Here is a 14034-nt window from a genome sequence, read left to right as displayed (position 1 = left end):
ATAGTTGGTTGAATAACATCATAATTAAAGTACCTGTTAGCCTGGTACCTGATAACTGTTTTAAAAATTCCTTAAAACTATCGCACAATGTTGAATGTGACCATCAGATACCGAAGGCTTTTCGCGCTACCTTGCGACAGTCACACCGCTGCTAGTGTTTTTGTTTTGGGAATTCCAAAACGTCGCAGTTGACGATGAGCGATAATAACAACGCGTTGGCCACCAAGGAAGACGTTTTCGGCATGGAGCACGACCAGGACCACACCAGCAAGCACTACTCGCGGTGCAGCAGTGCGGGCAGCACGCACACTCCGAACTCCTCGGCGCACAATTCAGGTGGGCGAACGCTGGTCAAGATCGGTCACGCTGATCGGTCAAGAGTGCGGGGCGGGGGCAGCTGATAAAGCAGTGGCATTGAATTACTCGCTATCAGCAGCATTTTATTACATTGTACTCATGTTTCGGTTCTGTATCGCAGACGACGACGACGATAGCGGCGATGCGCGCCATTCCGCGGCCGCCAATTCCACGCTGAGTTACAAGGAGCGGAGAAGGGAGGCGCACACCCAGGCGGAGCAGAAGCGGCGCGATGCCATTAAGAAGGGCTACGACAGTCTGCAGGAGCTGGTGCCGCGCTGCCAGCCCAACGACTCCTCCGGCTACAAGCTCAGCAAGGCTCTGATCCTGCAGAAGTCCATCGAATACATTGGCTACCTTAACCAGCAGAAACTCAAGCAGGAGGACGAGGGATCGGCGCTACAAAAGGAGGTAACAGCGTTACGGATCATTAAGAACGGCTATGAGAACATGCTACAGCATCAGCAGGCGAATCCAGGGCCGGAGGAGGCACGACTCACCGATGAGGCCAAGTTTCAAGTGGTAAGTATGGAGCGCTTACCTCTATTATAACCTCTAGAATCGCCACCCACCACCCTCCTCCGTAGTTCCAGGCCATTATGGAGGAAATGTTCGAGACATTTCAACACATACCCATGGAGAACTTTAAGCAGCTGACCACCGGCATTATCCCCTGGCTGGAGGAGCACTGCAAGCCGCACATCCTGCGCAACATACTCAGTCGTACCTTGCAGCAAATGGCGCAGGAGGCTATGGAAAAACAGGAACTTCAGGCCATGGAGCAGGAGTCGAGCGAGGGTTTCAGCTGATCGCGCGGTTAGTTCATATTCTCATTGGTTATTTTAGAAATCCCTGTTTGGTAGATACTTTCGTTACGTTTACTGCGTACAAACATTAAATGCGTCATTTGAATAGTTGTAAAAGCGTTGACAAGGAAAGATAACTTTTTGGCTTAATGATTAAAGATTAGATAAAACTAGATTTGCTAATGCTAGCCGAGAGACTCGACGAGAGCCGCTTTATCCGCACTACCCAGCTGGCCTAGCAGTTCCAGCAGCACATTCCGTGTGTACGGCTTGAAGCGACGAACTCGCTCAGTGACATCCAGCGCGGTGAGCAGCGCTTCAAGGAATCCCTCCAGACGTCCCGCGCTCCACACATGACGTGCTTCGTGCTTTAGTTTCAGCACGCCCGATGTCAGCGTGTAAATCAGTCCCTCGTAGAAGTTCTCCTCCTCCAGATTCGCGGCCAACTTGGCGCTGGCCAGCAGCGCCGCCGGCAGATCGCAGCGGAATTCGTGCGACCGCACAAAGCAGGTGGCCGCCAGTTGGCGGACCTGATCACATTTGTGCCGCAACAAATGCCAACTGAGTCGGCGGAAGCGAATGAGCAGGGGATTTGGCTCTTTCCCGCCCGACGTACGCAAGTGCTCGACCTTGGACAAGAAGGCCAGAAAGAGTATGATGGATGACGTGACCTCCTGGCGATCACAGCACCTCAGCATGTGCTCGCAAGCCTTGGGCAGCAAGCAGCCCAATTCGTCGTAGTCCAGCTCACTGGGTTCCCAGGCGGGTCGTGTGTCAAACTCTGTAGCTTGGCGCTGGCCGACCAGCTTGCCCAGATTGGCGCCAAAGAGTTGAAGTGCCGCATTCGAAATGGTCCATTCGGGGTTGGTGATGTGCTCCATGGCCACCAGCAGAATCTCATTGTAGTACTTGCTCATAGCTGGCCTCAGTTCTGTGTCGCGCACAAGAACGCAAAGGTAATGCAGTACCAATGCCTCCCAGCGATCGTGATTGCTATCGAGACAAACAGTCTCCGCGGTTTGGTTTTCATTTAGCCTCTTAAGAATCTGCTGCACAGCGCGATGGAGCAGCAGCCGCTGTCGTGGATTATCGTTCTTCAGCACGTGAAGGAACATTATGGCGAAGCCGGCACCACGTCGTGTGGTGCTCACTTGACGGCTTTCAGTCAGCAGCTCTCGCTCTAGGCAGTCGTGAAGCATTTGGAATCCCGAATCGCAGCTGTCTAAGCTACTGGTGATGGCACGGGTAAGTCTGCCAATGCTCAAGCCGGCCGCCTCTATGGCTCCTTTGTGCCGGCAAAGCGTCAAAACGGAAACATTAATATTGAGGCAACGACGCAGAGTCTCGGTGTTAACTGTTTTGGCAGACGTTTGCAATTGGTAACACCCAATGCTGGTGGCCAGATCGCAACAGCCCTGCAGAAGGATAAACAAATGATAAGTTTATCAAGAGTTAAGAAATATATCTACGCACCTTCAACGTTAACCAGAAGCTCATCAGTAAGTACTTTCGACAAGCCTCTTCCTCCCCATCACACTTGAAGGAGCTTTCGCTGACCAGCAGCTGGAGACTCTCGTCCATGTCCTGGAAACTGGCTGCTGTGGCTGCCTCTTCCTGTCGCCGGGCGTTGGCCACATTGAGGAACTTGAGAATGCCGCTGAGAATTCTCTCTAGCAATGGCAACAAATCCTCCAGAGGCGTCTCCACTGCCAAGCCAGCCTTGACCACCTCGTCCAAGGCGCAAAGATAGCCAAAGAGATGTCCTCCGCTCTTGGCGGTCTGCAAAGGATCTTCGAAGAAGGGATCTAATTTACCGGTAAGCCTTTTCAGGCACTCATCAAATATCTTTGATCCAGCTTGCTCTTTTGTAACCGCCAACTGTGCGTAGAGGGAAACCAAGGAGCATTGGTCCATATCAGACGTGTGGCACAGTTCGAAGCACCGCTCCACGCACTTTTCACTGTCCACATGGCCCATCTGAATCAACAGGGAGACCGTTAGGTCCAAAGCATCATCGAAACCTTGTGGATTGTTGAGGGTTTCGAAGAGCTGTTGCGCCATTTCCTTTGGACGAAAGACTCCGTGCTCCAGGAGAAATATGCCCATGCGCTGATTCTGCTGAGGACTGCACATTTTTGCATTTTTTGCGACTTCTTCTGCATATAGCGACCTATTTAGGATTTCCAGCAACTTCAGGGCAAAGATCTTGGGTTGATAAACCTCGCTGTGGATGTCCCGCTCAATCAGATGCTGAAGATGTGAAAAGAATCGCTTGATATTCTGAGCCAATGCATGGCCACCCACTCCGATGTCCGCCTTTAGAACCTTTTGAAAGTGCTTGGCCGTGTGATTGATAATCGTTGGCATCTTGCCCAGCATCGTGTTCCGGAACTCTGAGCTTTCCAGACAGCGATGTCGCTCTACAAAGCTGTGAAAGAAATCCAGACAGTCTTCGACGGCAAAGTTTCCCAGATTGTCAACCAGAAAGCGAAAGATCAACAGCTGCGCCTCCGTCTCCATCTGGCTGCAGTTGGTCAACAGCTCGGTGCTGATCTTAAAGAAGTGCAGCTTGGAGGTAGCATATATCTCCCTGGCGAACATGCTGAAGATCAGAATCAGACGTAATTGATCGCTCGGCGACCTTTCCTCCTCGGTGGCCAGGAACTCCACAATCTGAGGATTTGCTTGCAGCAGCTCAAACAACTCTTCCCGCTGTTGGATGCGCAGGAACCACTGCGAATGAAAGTTCTGAATCTCGGCCACACTGCCGTTAAGCAACAGCTCCACACTGGCTGCAAGTAGTGCCGGAGAGCGCTGGTTGCTCAAGCTTTTCACGGGATATTGACTGGCGGCCCGAAGTCCCTTATAGCTCAGGCTGAGCCTTAGGCCATTGAAGAACTCCTCTTCGCTTTGATTCGTTGCCGCCAAGAGATCAGGCAGGGAATGAGAGTTGAGAGCGCCGCTCAGCAGATAGTACTTGTTGCGATTCGTCCATGGCCAGAACTCCACAATCAAGCGAAAGTAGGAGAATGCTCTTTCCGGCTGTTTGCAGCAGTGGTTGTACAGCGTGAGCGTTTCCTCACGGGATCCCGTTTGCGTCTGGCGTTGCAGGCAGTGATAGAAGTGCTCCAACTTCAGCGGAAGGAGTTGCAGCTTGGGGAACTTCTTTACCAGCAAGTTTGTGGCCTTCAGCACGGCCATCAGGCTGGGATTGTTGCGCTGCAGAGCCTCAATTATGGCAGTGGTGCATTTTTCCTCCAGCAGCGCAGCATCGAGACGCTTCCAATGGTCGGTGAGCAGAATGGATTGGAGCATCAGGAAGGCAGTGGGTTGCTCGCTGGTCAAACGCTGGAAAAGATCCGCGAAGTGCGAGTCTTGTAGTTCGTACTTGTGCACTATGTGGTAGTACACACGGAAGCTAATGTTCAGGGCGGCTTGATTGGCACCACTGCACGTGTCCGCCTGCGCCGCCTCATCCTCCTCCGTCTGTATTCGTTGGGCCAGCTGCAGTGCGGCATCCTCCGGGCGGACATCTCCCAGGCCCTAGAAAGAACACAATATGTTACACCTCAGTCCCCGTGCCGTACTCAATTCACCTGCAGGTAGCAGAGGCAATCGCTGGGTCCGATTTTTGGCCGTTTTCCCGGAGATTCCGACATGCCCAATCTCAATTCTCACAACTTTCGTCTTACCACAACCAGGGCTCCACAAAACCGGCCACTGCGCTACGATAATTGCGCGGTAATCGATAATCGATGGCTTTTCGTTATCTAAAAACTTGAAACGCCCAACCGTTGTTGATTAAAAATTATGTTTCCAATTAATGTGACATATAATTTTTATATTTATCATTTATAGCGGTACCAAGTACTTCGTTTAGAGACTCAGTGTTTAAAATTTTCGTTATATTTTGTGAGGGATGGCTGTCTGGTAATGTTAACTAGGTACAGGGTACTGTATTCTGTTTTCTTTTACAGCGTTTTTAAATATTAAAAAGATGATAAATTTTTTTTTTTTTTAATAAACTTTATTAACAACAATCTTTGAATATAAAGCTTTCACAAAGCAGCTGTTTGATACAACCGATAAAATTAATTCGATAGCAGAAATTGCAGATCCGTAAGTTCAAAAGTTTTCTTGACAACCACAGCGCGTACAGGAAACGAGAAAAATATAATATTTTAAAGGTATTTCATGCAATCGATATAACAAACCGAAGACCAAATTGGCTCTTTGTTTTTTCAAGTGAGTGCTCCCTACAAAGTTCGTTATGATAAGAAAATGCATGTGTTTGTGCTCTTGGATTCAATGCTTGCAAGGTTTGCCTCGCGTTTTGTTTATTTATTTGCATACATGAAATTCAGATAAACGTGTGGATTTTCCTAGAACTGGTGCCATGCGTAATTAATGCAAATGCTTTCCGCATTTCCCAGCGTCGTGCTGCTCATCCACAGAGAATAGCTGCAGCCGATTTCAAGTTTCCTGTTCTGGCATCGCTCCCAGTTCGAAAACTCCAGCTTCCCCGCAACCCATCTTTTCGGTCCGCCCAATACTTGTAAATCTAGTTTCGACTGACTTCAGCACATGGCTTTCAGATGCGATACGAGATACAACCTATTCGCATTCTCGGCATCTGCCACCCCGAAAATTTCAAGGAAGCTCGGCTGAATGCGAATTTTTTGAACCAGTATTCAGCAGGTCGCCTATGTACTCGGTGTACATGGAGTTCTTATGCCGCAAAGGGGTAGTTTCTCACCTGTAAGAGGATTCACGAAAACCTTGTTTACCACACAGCTTGGCAGAAGCTCGATTTCCTACTGAGAATCCAATTTACAGTAGTCTCCCGTCGACAAGAACCTGAAATCGAATACCCAAAGGCCTAAGGTAATTCGATATCTTTGCTATTACACAAAAAGCAAGTTATTACAGTCGAGTGCGATTATCTGCGTTCACTTTGCTCTGACTACAGTGCGCACCAAAAGTAATCTCCCACAAGAACTTTGAAATGCTATAGTTAAATCCGTTAAGCCGTGAGTTTCGCTTTATTTTTAAATACTATTGCTCAGTTTCTAAGCTCAGTTATCCAACGGGCTTAAATCTCCAAAGTTTCAAACCTTTGAGCTAACACTCTTAACTTAATCTGCAATATTGAATTTAAAGATTATAGATAGTCTGAAACTTTCCGTTAGAGTCTTCTTCACTTCACGGAGAATGGCAGACGAGCGGAAAACAAAACTTGAAAAATCATTATACTCGATTTCAACATGTGTATACTACATTAAAACTGTAGCTTTTTGCAGTTTTTATTTGCTGTGTGTGTGTGTGTGTGTGTGTGTACGCGCGCGAACCCATAAATTTATATATTCCCCGAAATAACCCCGTTCTTAAAAAAAGAGCGGAATAAAAACGTAAATGGCAGCGAAAGAAGAAAAGGCGAAATAAAAAATAATAGGCAACTGTCTCTCCGGCAATCTCTCGCAATCTCAAAAACAACTAGCGACCATAACCATTATTTGTACCTTCCGAATACGAATACGAATACAAGTACGAACACGAATATATAACGTCGTAGCGCACACGCACACCAGCACAGGTGGCCGTTTATATAGTTGGGTTTTTGTAGGCCCGTTCGTCGCTTTTTCGAGTTTTAAAAATTAGTATTGAAATCGTCGTTAACGGCGACGGTTTGCCTCAGTTTTGACGCTTGAAAACGGTCGTATTTTCCACTCTCTCGCCGCTCTCTCGCTGGTAAGTGTGTGTGCAGTGAGCGAGCGCGTGCATGTGTTTGTGTGCAAGGTGTTGCTCTGCTTGGAAATAAATAAATAGTTCAAGTCGAACGAACTATTTGAAACTAATTGGCAGGCATGTGCATTAAGTTATCAACCGTTGCCATTAGCCGATTAGCGAAAAATGCCAGACAAAATATCACTTGTCAATAATGGATGTTAGTCACTGTGAAGGAAAGTTACGTTCTGTTTCTTTTTCTTGAAAAATTCTCAACTGCACATAACAAGCGTAAATTCGTTCGTCCCCGTCCGTGTGTGTGTGTGGGTGAGCCGAGCTGTGGCGAGAGCAAGACAGCGAGTTTAGTTCACTCTCTCGGCTCTCGCCAACCCGCACACCACCCCCCCCCCCCTACACCGTGCTCCATCTATTGGCTTATTATCGTATCTTTTTCATTACAGTGCTCTGCAGGCGATTTAAATTAAGTTGGCAATTACATTTCCATCTGGGAATTCAGTGGTTAGTGTGCCAGTTCGGAATTAGTTTGTTAATTGGGGCTGCCAAGGAAGAATCCGCCATGCAGAGCACACATCATGTGATATGTCATTCTGAAAGCTGCTTTTCGAACAACCCCCAACCACTGTGCGAATCTTGGTCGTCGTCGCTGGAAAAATACTCAAAATTTGAGATTCGATTCTAGTTTCAACCCGCCACTATGAATCTTTATATGTAACTTGCCCGCTTTCATTCATACTCGTTGTTCAGTACTGGCGGCGTATCATCCTCCGAATTGTAAGATGCGTAATCGGTTCTTAAATGTGTATTTCTACGCTGTATTCGGTTTTCGGCATTCGACGCTATCTTGTTTACTTGCATTTGGAAATCACTATCTCAAATATGTTCTGTTATTGAGCGTGTTCCACTTGCCACTTTGTCGCAGTGTATCTGTGTGCGGGAGAGTTCGTTTTTTACGTTAGCTTTTTGCTGTCATTCGTTTTGAAATAATCAAAATCGATAAAAAATTATATATATATATACATATAAGTTTCGTCGCTTTAGATTTGTAAGCTCTTTTCGTGCATTTATTTGGCTACGGCGAGCGTGTCGGTGAGCTGCCACCTTTGATGGGTTTCGATTTCGATTTCGGTTTCGGAATGTGTTAAACAGTTGGAAACACGTCAACTTTACACAAACAAATGTGTATGTGCCAGTAAATATCGAGTTGGTGGTGGATTCTGAAGACGAAAACCGAAACCTAACCGAATCCACGACTGCCTAACTTTTGACACAAAAAGTCCAAAACTGGATTTTTTCGTTGGCTCGTAGCCAGCATTTTTTTTTTAAACCATCTGCCAAGTGAATTTCCAGTGGGCAGAAGTATACATATCAAACGGAAGTCGATTTGCTGATTGAGAAGTTAGAATCCGAATCATATTTAATCAAGTTTTTCTGCAGTTTAAAATACCTATGTGATTTATGTAATATAGCCTTCAAATGAAGCGCGTAGCATGCTTTTAGTATAAATAAAATTTGATTACTAAAACAAGATTGAAGTAGTCATTTTTGGGCACAGAATGCCTACTATATGAATATGACTGACAATGTGTCTAAAAACTGAATTTTCGAGTTTTCCAAAACTGGTTATGACATCGGTTGTCAAGTCAATATTTCGTGGTTTTCGAAAACCAATTTTTAAACTAATATTGGAATATTTTCTTGCTTGTTTTCCAACAGCATCGGGAATTTAAGACCTTGATCAAAGGGTGCACCCTGAGAGCCACATCCATGTTAATGCCTCGCTACTTGGATAGCTCCACGTCGTCTGGCAGTCACGGAGCTGCAGGAGCGACCAACAGCTCCTCCTCTCCGCCGACGACGGTGGCCGCTCACACGAAGATGCGGCTGCTAAGTAAAGTGGAGCACAACATGCGTCAGAGCCAAGGTCACATCCAGAGCAACCAGAGCAACGCGAGCGGCCAGGACATCAACCACCTCCTGCACACGGCCTCCACGGGCAACGGCGTGGTGGACGATGTCGACGGACTGCTGACGCCCATGCGCATTAAGGCGCACATGTCGCCACCCTACTCCGCCGGCAGTTCGGTGAAGAGCGATTCCCTCGGCTATAGCCCTCGGCCGGAACGCAACCTGTGGAGCCGGGCCGAAATGCTGGAGATGCTGAGCATCATGCAGAACCTGAACGCCCTCGAGCAGCTAAACGACCGGAACATGAAGAGCGAGCAGGTCTTCCGGCAGATCGAAGAGGTGATGCGCAGCAAGGGCTTCGTGAAGAAGTCCAGCATTCAGATCTGGACAAAGTGGAAGTTCCTCAAGTCCACGTACAACACAACAACGCGACATGGTACGGGTGTGCCCAAGGTGGTGCCGGAGGAGGTTTACCGCGTGCTCTGCCGGATGTTAAGTGATACAAATCATGGCGGCGGCAACAGCAATGTCAACGGCAGCCTTAGTGAATGCGGCAATTCGATGGACAGTTCCAAGACGGCGGGCGATGATAACAAGGAGGATATTCTCGGAGTGGAGCATCCCATATTCGGCTTCCGACTGGGACCCATTAAACCCGAGCCAATTGATATAGGTGAGTGGGATTGTCAAAATGAAAGTATGTTAAGAGAGTCATTACTGAAAACACGTACCATTCTATATTTGCAGGCTATGAGACGACCGAAAAACATGATATGGTGTCCGAGCCCGACATGGAGTCGTTCGACTACGAGGCAGGAAGCTCCCATGCCGACAACGGCGACCAGGAGGATGTGCCCCACTTGCCGTTTATAGTGTCCGTTAAACATGAACCCGACGTGGATCTGGGCATGGACACCACCAACACACCGCCGCCCACAGCGCCAGCCTCGCCTTCACCGCCACCAGTAACTGTGGATGACACCGAAGATGACAGCGTTTACTCATCCACGCCGGTGGCACCACCTCCCCTGCGTGTGGCCTCCTTTGCCAAGGGCGAGTTGCGACGACCCACCCACGGCATACTGCAGATCGACCGCCCGCCACCGACGCTCACCAAGATGGGACAGCAGCAGATACCCAATCCGGGCCAGATGAGCCGGTCCGTGCCGCTTCAGAGCACCAGCAGCATAAACTTTGTCCACCCACACAGCAAGTTAATGTTACCGAGAAGGCAGAATCCGAATAGCAGTCAGTCCGGGCTGCGACTGCCCAGGGATATCAGTGTCCAGTCGACAGGAATGCGTATGAAGACGGTGCCAATGAGGGACACGGGCTACTCGCTGCGTCCGGATCGAATGACTCACGACATCGATCAGTCCACGTCCAGTCCACCGCAGTCGCCGTCCACAATGTCCAGTCTCTTGGGTCGCGGGCCGCCACCGAAGTATCAGATAGCTGGTCAGCAAGCAGGTGCTTCCACCAGCAGGCAGGCCCACATGATGTCTTCCCACCAGCTGACACCGGTGCAGCACCAACAGCTCCAGCCGCGAAAGCGTCGATTGGGCCAAAGTCCGGTGATGGGAATGCCCGTGCCGGTGAAACTGCAGCGCAGCAGTAATATGTACGGCTCAGCTCCGAAAGATATCCGATCTCACCCTGCGGTTGGCGAGGAGAGCAAAAAGAAGTCCAGCGAGGAGGAGACCAAGCAGCGCAGAAAGCGTCAGGACGAGCTGCTGGCCAAGGAACTCAGCCAACTGGCTTCTGCCATGCGCACGGCACAGAAGGAGATGTTGCAAGACTTCTTCCTCCAACAGAAGGAGATCGCACGGCGGGAGCACGTGTTCCAGATGAAGCAGGACTCGTTGGTAATGCGGACGCTGCGCAGACAAACAGATGCGCTGCTGAGAACAGCCAACGAGCTGGTCAGTGGAGTTTCCGAGGCAGCTAAAATGGAGCCCGACGATAAGGAAGGTGTCATTCCCGAAACTCAAATGCCGTTCGAGCCAGAAACCGAGCTTCAGACTCCGGAAAGCGAGGAGGACAATGAAAATGGAGAAGGGTATGCTGGCGATGATGTGCAGGAAACTATGGAAGAGCCAGATTATGAAGACAATGAAGATGATGATTATGAGCACGATGAGGACGAGGAAGACGAAGGCGACTACGACGAGAACATGGCCAATGACAGCGACCTGGAAATGTCCAATCTAGCCATGTCCGAGGGCTCCAACAATGCCGAAATCATTAGCGGAGGGCACTAGATGGCTATCTCCTAACTTCCTAACACATCGCCAAGTATTACCCCAAAAAGACAAACACCATTGTTAATACCGATTCATTCCAATCGCATTCCTTAAGCTATATATACTAACCATATATATATATATATATATTCCTAGAGCCAGACCCGCGCATTGTTAAAAGACTTGATTATATTTAAGCATTAATACATAAATGAAACCTAAAGTAAATTAAAATGTATTTATTGTTCATCAACCGTCTATGCCCCAAAGTGCTGTAAAGTTATTGAAACCACAAAATACTTAGGTAACCATATGATATATATCAAAATATATATGTACCTTGTACATTACATGAACAGAATATGTGTGAATTTGTTCGGGTATCGAAAGTGGGCTTTGAATTCTTAGTTGAAAAATATTCATTTACTATGAATGCAGTTAGAAAAACACATTTTCGAAATCACTGTAAATTTCCTAACACGAAATTTATTAAATAGTATTGCATTAGTTTGGGAAACAAATAAGAATTTACAACTAAACGAAAAACAGAAAAAGTAGAGCGCCCTAAAGTTACGAGAAATCAAACTTACCGCCTAGAGTTCTTGCAAAATTTTGTTATAAACCGAACATGAAATAGTAGCTAGCTTAAAATGACAATCTGCGAGTGCACTAAATTAGTTAATGCCCATTGTGTGTGCTGTGCCTGCGCCTGTCCTGTCCTATGGATTAGTGTACCTATACTCTCTGCTGATTAGCACGATCCGTAAACGCCTAAAGCAAAGTGTTAGCAGCTAGTGTTTATTTTACAATTACCATTACGACAACCCCGCGACCCTGTGATACCACGCCCCTCCTCCTCCACGACGGCACTTAGTCGGGCCGGTAGATGGGCGTTTTGGGTATAAATTCAATTAAAATAACATACTCCATCATGGAATTGGAATCACATTGTTGCTTATGCAGTCGCCAGTGCAGGCCCAGCTTATGATATAGATGATTGTTCTCCCATTCGAACAGCTTGTCCAGTGTGAGTTGTGTCTACAAAATTGAAAAAGGATTTAGGCTAGGCTCATGACCGATTTTCTAGATTAATCTAAGGCTTACGCGTTTGCTGAGACAGATGACGGGCCAGAGGGAACAACCGAGCGTGCAGCAACAGCAGACGCAGCCGCAGAAGAGCCATTTGACGTTGACGGGCAGGGATTTCTTCAGCACTCCGTTGATCCGGCCCACCGTCGCCTTGAACTCCTCGGGAGCCACGCGCGACAGCAGACCGCAGGGAAACTCCGCGTTGAAGCGGTTGCTTAGCCCAAATCTGCAAGTGTGCGTGTGAAAAAGTTACAATTCGTGTGCAGTGCAAGTGCAATTATTCTGCCCTGACTCATTTCTTATGCAACCTTCCTGTAATTGACTGCTGGGCAGCAAAGGCGTTCTCCCCCAAAAATGGGGTCAAATAGCAGGGCAGGGCCTAGATCGAAATTGGGTGGCGTTAACCTTGAACTACTTTTTAAATAGGTTCGTTCATGCAGACAATGTTACAGACAATGCTGAAAGCATACACCTATCATTTCTGTATCTGTATAATATTCTATAAGATAGATATTCTATATGCAGATAATCTAAAGGATCTCTGTGGCAACCTACCCTTTATAAAATGAAATACGTAGTTCATTGTTTCACTAAAGATTACTATGGCGTTAAAAGTTCTTACTTTGCCTTCAATTGTGCTGATAATGGTGTTGTCTTACTGAATGAGGTTATACCCTTAACTACTCCAGCTATCTGTTTTCCCGCTTATCACTCAGTGCATAGACCCACTTACACCGTCATGTTGCCCGCGCCGCGTATGATGATGGGCTCCTGGACCGGCGCCACCGTTTGGTCCTGGAAGTGCTCCAGCTCGTCCAGCTGCTCATCCTCGTAGATGGCGTCGAAGTCGGAGAAGGACATGGTTGGCCGTGCTTATTATGGAGGGCTGATGGGGCGATGTGGTGAGAACGGATGACTAGGTGACCAAGGGGAACAGAGAAGAGCAGCGGACGCTCCAGCTGTACCGAGTGGGAGGTCAAAACATGTTGCTGTCTGCCGTCGCTGGCGGGGATCCTGGGTGTTCCTTTAGAGCTGTCCTTCAATCGCAGATTGACACTGCTGCTTCCGCCATAAAATGTCGACGTCTGTCGCGCTTCCCAGTGATGCGATTATGACGTCTGGCCTCCTCTGTTGACGCAAATGCGTGGGCGAAGCGGTCGGCGGATGGCGGGGCGTTGGTGAGTGGCATTCAAAATAAAGTGCATATTAAAAAACAATAAATGCAACGCATGTGCATGTGTGTGTGTGTGTGGGGGGTCTTTCACAACACTGGTCTCTGTCTGCACTTTGTTGTTGCTTTTATCCACAATTGCGAGCGGGAGGGGAAGATACAAAATAGAAACTGCAAATACAAAGGAAGGCCAACTAAATGTTTGCGTTCCATTAATGGCCACTAAAATTGGAATTTCCTACTCAAACAAACATTGTTAAAAGCAAAAACCACAGCGCAAATGTTTTGTTTTTCCCCACACACACACAGCTAGAGCACCAAGTCACACACACACACCTTGCAGTGTATTTCGCAATCACTTTTGTTGCACGTTCAACTGTTCTGGTGTAAGCACGATCACTTTTCTTGTTTTTCCTATAGTTTTGGACTGGTTTTAAAATGTTCCGAGCAGAGACTACGACTTATACACGCTTTCTACGTTATTCGAATACGAAAAGTCACTGCTCAATTTGTTGTTGCACGACCACGACGAACAGCTGGCCGACCAAAGTTGCCAGGCCGTTGTGTAGGTAGGCAGTTCAAAATTTTCAAATAAAATGTGAGCAGGTGTTTTTCTAATAATTGCTAAGATTTATACAAATAAATACATTTTATTATTTAATTAAAAATGTCACTCTGTTGTAAGTTTTGCAATTCGATCATGGCTATTTAGTAAAGC

General features: G+C 47.5%; 4 protein-coding genes across 13 annotated transcripts; 2 read left to right on the top strand and 2 right to left on the bottom strand.

Moving 5' to 3' along the window:
- The first annotated feature begins 137 nt into the window (after positions 1-137).
- bigmax lies at positions 138-1298 on the top strand. The gene is made up of 3 exons (NM_143299.3): positions 138-336; positions 479-879; positions 945-1298. The coding sequence occupies exons 1-3, from the start codon at positions 195-197 to the stop codon at positions 1164-1166; spliced, it is 765 nt and encodes a 254-aa protein (NP_651556.2). The 5' UTR covers positions 138-194; the 3' UTR covers positions 1167-1298.
- Positions 1216-4884, bottom strand: CG3368 (uncharacterized protein). The gene is made up of 3 exons (NM_143298.2): positions 4760-4884; positions 2637-4706; positions 1216-2578 (listed from the first exon to the last, which is right to left on the bottom strand). The coding sequence occupies exons 1-3, from the start codon at positions 4820-4822 to the stop codon at positions 1349-1351; spliced, it is 3363 nt and encodes a 1120-aa protein (NP_651555.1). The 5' UTR covers positions 4823-4884; the 3' UTR covers positions 1216-1348.
- A 1118-nt stretch (positions 4885-6002) lies between these two features.
- mrt (martik) lies at positions 6003-11415 on the top strand. 6 transcript variants are annotated; one of them, NM_001260398.1, is made up of 3 exons: positions 6003-6047; positions 8622-9486; positions 9561-11415. In NM_001260398.1, exons 2-3 carry the CDS (start codon positions 8673-8675, stop codon positions 11072-11074), a joined length of 2328 nt encoding a protein of 775 aa, NP_001247327.1. In that variant the 5' UTR covers positions 6003-6047; positions 8622-8672; the 3' UTR covers positions 11075-11415. The 6 variants fall into 6 exon arrangements, with proteins under 6 accessions (NP_001247327.1, NP_651554.1, NP_001247328.1 ...); NM_143297.3 differs by lacking the exon at positions 6003-6047 and adding an exon at positions 6817-6911; NM_001260399.1 differs by lacking the exon at positions 6003-6047 and adding an exon at positions 7634-7679.
- Positions 11246-13870, bottom strand: CG5938 (uncharacterized protein). 5 transcript variants are annotated; one of them, NM_170333.2, is made up of 4 exons: positions 13653-13870; positions 12879-13273; positions 12161-12371; positions 11246-12094 (listed from the first exon to the last, which is right to left on the bottom strand). In NM_170333.2, exons 2-4 carry the CDS (start codon positions 13004-13006, stop codon positions 11927-11929), a joined length of 507 nt encoding a protein of 168 aa, NP_733212.1. In that variant the 5' UTR covers positions 13007-13273; positions 13653-13870; the 3' UTR covers positions 11246-11926. The 5 variants fall into 5 exon arrangements, with proteins under 5 accessions (NP_733212.1, NP_651553.2, NP_001097947.2 ...); NM_001104477.2 differs by having other exon boundaries at positions 11518-12094; positions 12879-13487; NM_170332.2 differs by having other exon boundaries at positions 11518-12094.
- Between the last annotated feature and the right edge of the window lie 164 nt (positions 13871-14034).

The sequence above is a fragment of the Drosophila melanogaster genome, chromosome 3R (genome assembly GCF_000001215.4).
Source record: "Drosophila melanogaster chromosome 3R".
Lineage (NCBI taxonomy): Eukaryota > Metazoa > Arthropoda > Insecta > Diptera > Drosophilidae > Drosophila > Drosophila melanogaster.
The sequence above is the reverse complement of the archived record's forward strand: the minus strand, read 5'-3'. Positions and strand labels throughout refer to the sequence as shown.